This window comes from Gekko japonicus, unplaced genomic scaffold, assembly GCF_001447785.1.
Source record: "Gekko japonicus isolate JY-2015 unplaced genomic scaffold, Gekko_japonicus_V1.1 scaffold1389, whole genome shotgun sequence".
NCBI classification, from domain to species: domain Eukaryota; kingdom Metazoa; phylum Chordata; class Lepidosauria; order Squamata; family Gekkonidae; genus Gekko; species Gekko japonicus.
Genome location: NW_015176492.1, coordinates 474,941 through 479,851, shown reverse-complemented (window position 1 = coordinate 479,851; position 4,911 = coordinate 474,941). Strand labels below are relative to the sequence as shown.

Below are 4,911 nucleotides of genomic sequence, written 5' to 3'. Positions count from 1 at the left end.
ATTTGCCATCTATTTAGTAGTATATGTTCCACTGTGCATTGCAATTCATAACCAGTTATATTTTTAACCTGAGTTATTATTTCTTTCCAAAACAGCTCTAGTTTCGGGCACTCAAGCCAACAATGAACATAATTTCCCACACCTCCGCATTTCTTCCAACATGCAGGAGAAACAGCAGATGTTATATGCGATGATTTTTGAGGTGTTAAATACCAAAAAGGAAGTATTTCGAAAGTTTGTAATTTTATTTCTATAATATTCGTATCAAAAGGGAAACGTCCTCCATATGTATTGCCAGTCGTCATCAGATAAAATAGAATTACAGATAGAATGCCACCTTTTCTGATACAAAAACAAATATGGTCACAGTCCATAGGCATGCCAAAACAGAACCACAAGAACTGTACACAGTGCGCTCAACATCTCTTTAACGAAAACTGTAAAGTTATAAATATGAAATGTACAAAAGTGATAATAATACATTCAAATGTGTAAGTTCAGATACATAAAGATAGAAGATGACGACGAGGGGACAGTAGTCTCCGGAATGCGATGCTGCTTCGACAAACATCTTCTTCTAACCAAGAGTCTATAAACTTATAAATAAAATAATATGTATCTGATTAGATCAGGCTAGCTAGGGCTGTCCAGGTCAGGGCAGCGACAAACAGAGGTGTTTTGCCATTGCCTGCCTCTGCGTAGCAACCCTGGGCTTCCTTGGTGGTTCGGAGGAGATCGGGCTACCCTGCAGCATCCAGGTCAGGGCCAAGGTGATATGAAGAAGAAGGAGAGATTGGATTTCCCTTCCCGATCTCCTTTCCCTTCCCCTGCCCACAACAGACACCCTGGAGGTGGGTGGGTCCGAGAGAGCTCTTTCAAGAACTGCCCTTGAGAGAACAGCTCTGAGAGTACTTGTGACAGACCCAAGGTCACACCAGCAGCTGCATGTGGAGGAGAGGGGAATCAAACCCGGTTCTCGCAGATTAAGAGTTTGTGCACTTAACCACTACACCATCCAGGTCAGGGTCCAGGGGGTAGAGGAGGAGGAGGAGGAGGAGATCGGATTTATACCCTGCCCTTCACTACCCAAGGGAGTTTCAGAGCGGCTCACAACCTCCTTTCCCTTCCCAACCCCACAAGAGACCCCCTCTGAGGTACCACTACACCATCCAGGTCACGGCCAAGGGGGGGGGAGAGGAGGAGGAAGAGGAGGAAGAAGAAGAAGAAGAGGAGGAGGAGGAAGAGGAGATCAGATCTATACCCCGCCCTTCACTACCCAAGAGAGTTTCAGAGCGGCTCACAATCTCCTTTCCCTTCCCCTCCCCACAACAGACACCCTGTGAGGTTGGTGGGTCCAAGAGAGCTCTTTCAAGAACTGCCCTTGAGAGAACAGCTCTGAGAGTACATGTGACGGACCCAAGGTCACACCAGCAGCTGCATGTGGAGGAGAGGGGAATCAAACCCGGTTCTCGCAGATTAAGAGTTTGTGCACTTAACCACTACACCATCCAGGTCAGGGTCCAGGGGGTAGAGGAGGAGGAGGAGGAGGAGGAGATCGGATTTATACCCTGCCCTTCACTACCCAAGGGAGTTTCAGAGCGGCTCACAATCTCCTTTCCCTTCCCCTCCCCACAACAGACACCCTGTGAGGTACCACTACACCATCCAGGTCAGGGCCAAGGGGGAGAGGAGGAGGAGGAGGAGGAGGAAGAGGAGGAAGAAGAAGAAGAGGAGGAGGAGGAGGAGATCGGATTTATACCCCGCCCTTCACTACCCAAGGGAGTTTCAGAGCGGCTCACAATCTCCTTTCCCTTCCCCTCCCCACAACAGACACCCTGTGAGGTCGGTGGGTCCGAGAGATCTCTTTCAAGAACCGCCCTTGAGAGAACAGCTCTGAGGGAACTGGTGACCGACCCAAGGTCACGCCAGCAGCTGCACGTGGAGGAGAGGGGAATCAAACCCGGTTCTCCCAGATCAAGATTCCGCGCACTTAACCACTACACCAAACCACTATGCCATACTGGACTTAATCATTTTCTCACTGCGTTGTTAGGCGCCTTGAATAGGAAAAGGCAGAATGCAAAGCTTTCAGGTGAGTTAAGTCCTTGCGGCAAATTGCTTCTCTCTTTGCCTGACCCACAAGGGACGGCCGCCCCCCCCCCCCGCCCATCCCATGGGGATGAGATACTCCTAATCCTTACCGGAGGTCTCCACAGTCGGCTGCATCATAGACAAGCCAGATGCCGACAGGGCTGCACCTACAGAGAGACACGCATGGAAGATGTTAGAGAAGTGGCCCTTTATCCTCCAGACGCCAAAAGTCACCCCAACCCAGCCTCCTAAACTGGATTTCCCATCCCCAGCCAGGCCTCATCAACTCTGGATAGGGCAGGGGTAAGCGTGTCCCTTCCACACACACCCCTGAGGCGTCTGATAGCAATAAAGGAAGAACAGTTCACGTAAAACAAGATTCCAGCATCCTCAGTCAATCTGATCTCGGAAGATGCACCTTTTAAACCCAGGTTAGACCATATGATTCCAGGTTTTTCAGTGGTCCCACAGCGGTGGCCAAACTGTGGCTTGGGAGCTGCATGTGGCTCTTCCACACATCTTGTGCGGCTCCCGGCAGAGCGGCTGGGGAAGCTAAATATCATTAGCAAACAAGTATCATTGGACAAATAAATATCATTAATCAGGGCTATTTTTGGTCAGGAACGCACAGGAACGGAGTTCCGGCTGGCTCCCGAGTTGGCCACGCCCAGCAGGAACTCATTAGCATAATAGGCCACACCCAACAGCAGGAACTCATTAGGATTGGCTACGTTAGGGGTGTGTGGCCTAACATGCAAAGGAGTTCCTGCTACAAAAAAAGGCCCTGGGTTTTGACAACAAACAAAGTAAACAGAATAACAAGCAAAAGGTGGGTGGCTGGATAATCACACTTCTGGTAACACTGGGGCGTGGCCTGATATGCTAATGAGCTGTGCTGTCATGGGTGTGGCCTAATATGCTAATGAGTTCCTGCCTTGGGTATGCCTCATTATGCTAATGAGTTCCTGCTGGGCTTTTTCTACAAAAAAGCCCTGATCATTATCAATATCTGCTTTACCACTTTTGTTCTTATTTTTGGCAATCTCATTTATAATGTTAATAAAAAGCACATTTGCATATTTACCAGTAAAAACATGTAATATCTGTTCATGTCTTGTGGCTCTGAAACATCTGACATTTATTCTGTGTAGCTCTTACATCAAGCAAGTTTGGCCACATCCCTGCTTTAAGCTGTGGAGTCCTGTGAGCAAAAGTTCTACTTTCTGAGCTGCTGGCATTAAAGTTGTGAGCAGGTGATCTGGCTACTGCATAACTTAAGTTTGCTCTGGAGCCACCCTTCCTGAGCCAAGACGAAAATGTGAGCGCCGGAGGCTACAAAACTGTGAGCTAGCTCACACTGACTCGGCTTAGAGGGAACGCTAATCTCGATAATCCTAAAAACAATCATGCGGAGCAGGCCAGCATTCTTCTCCGCACTCCGGGATGCGCTGAAAGCAGGCAGAACAATGGTTTGCCCTCGGTCATTAACCTGCGGCCCAGGCAGGTTTCGAACTAGGGATTTCCCGGCTCACCTTTTTAGCCACTCGGCCACAGCGACTCTCGAAAGCAAAGGGTTGCTGTACTTTCGACAGCTGCGCGGCAAGCAGAAATCTAGCAAGGAAAGGCTCCCGTTGGTGCACCTGGTGCTCTTCACCCTCCCCCCCCAAAAAAAGTAGACTCTGCTTTTATAATGCTCCAGCTGCTGGACTGCTGCACATCGTCGGGTTCTTGAACAGTCCTCCCAGATTAGAGTCCGCCCTCCTAACCACTACACCAAACTGGCTCTCTGAGGTCCAATGCTCTCTCGAAGCAGTGGAGACTTGCGAGCAAAAATCCTACTTTGTGAGCGACCGGCATTAAAGTCGTGAGCGAGCGATTTGGCTGCTGCATAATGAGTTTGCTCCGGAGCCCTCCTTCCTGAGCTCAGACAACAACCTGTGAACCGGAGGGTAAAAAACGGTGGGATGGCTCACACTAACTCAGCTTAGAGGGAACACTGGTGGAGACCTGTCTTCTCATCACGTCCCCACTTCCCAAGGTCCAAAAGCCACCCTCTATCAGGGTGTCTATCAGGCCAGGTTTGCACTTTGTGTCCCAGCTGGAGAGACAGAGTGCACAGGCATGGTAATTCCATCTCGTAATAACATATCCCCAATTTGAAATCATATGCCCCCGCCCACCTTGGTTTGGACAACCACTGTCACTAACACGCATAAGCCCAGCCCAGCTGGTCCCTGGGCTCTTGATCTAGGAACAAAGGAGGCGGCCTTCTGCTGATTCAGGCAATCAGTCCATCAAGGACTTGCCTACTCAGACTGGCAGCTGCTCTCCAGGGTCTCAGGTGGAGATCTTTCACGTCACCTGCTGCCTGGTCCTTTTAACTGGAGATGCCGGGGATCGAACCTGGGACTGTCTGCATGCAAAGTAGAGGCTCTGCCACTGAGCTACAGCCCCACTTCATGGCTCTCCAGGGTCTCAGGCGGAGGTCTTTCACGTCACCTCCTGCCTGGTCCTTTTAACTGGAGATGCCAGGGATTGAACCTGGGGCCTTCTGCATGCCAAGCAGAAGCTGTCCCACTGAGCTACAGCCCCACTTCATGGCTCTCCAGGGTTTCAGGCGGAGGTCTTTCCCATCCCCTCCCTGCCTGGTCCTTTTAACTGGAGATGCCAAGGATCGAACCTGGGACCATCTGCATGCCAAGTAGACGCTCTACCACGGAGCTACAGCTCCACTTCATAGCTCTCCAGAGTCTCAGACGGAGGTCTTTCATGTCACCTCCCGCCTGGTCCTTTTAACTGGAGATGCTGGGGATCGAACCT

The 4,911-nt window shown here is 50.3% G+C and overlaps 1 protein-coding gene across 1 annotated transcript in view; it reads right to left on the bottom strand.

Annotated features, from left to right (window-relative positions):
- The window catches only part of RELB (v-rel avian reticuloendotheliosis viral oncogene homolog B), a 41,742-nt gene that overhangs the window by 30,067 nt on the left and 6,764 nt on the right, over nucleotides 1–4,911 (bottom strand). The window contains exon 2 of the mRNA XM_015427254.1: nucleotides 2,202–2,258. Coding sequence (XP_015282740.1) covers nucleotides 2,202–2,258 — 57 coding nt within the window. The remainder of the gene's footprint in view (nucleotides 1–2,201; nucleotides 2,259–4,911) is intronic.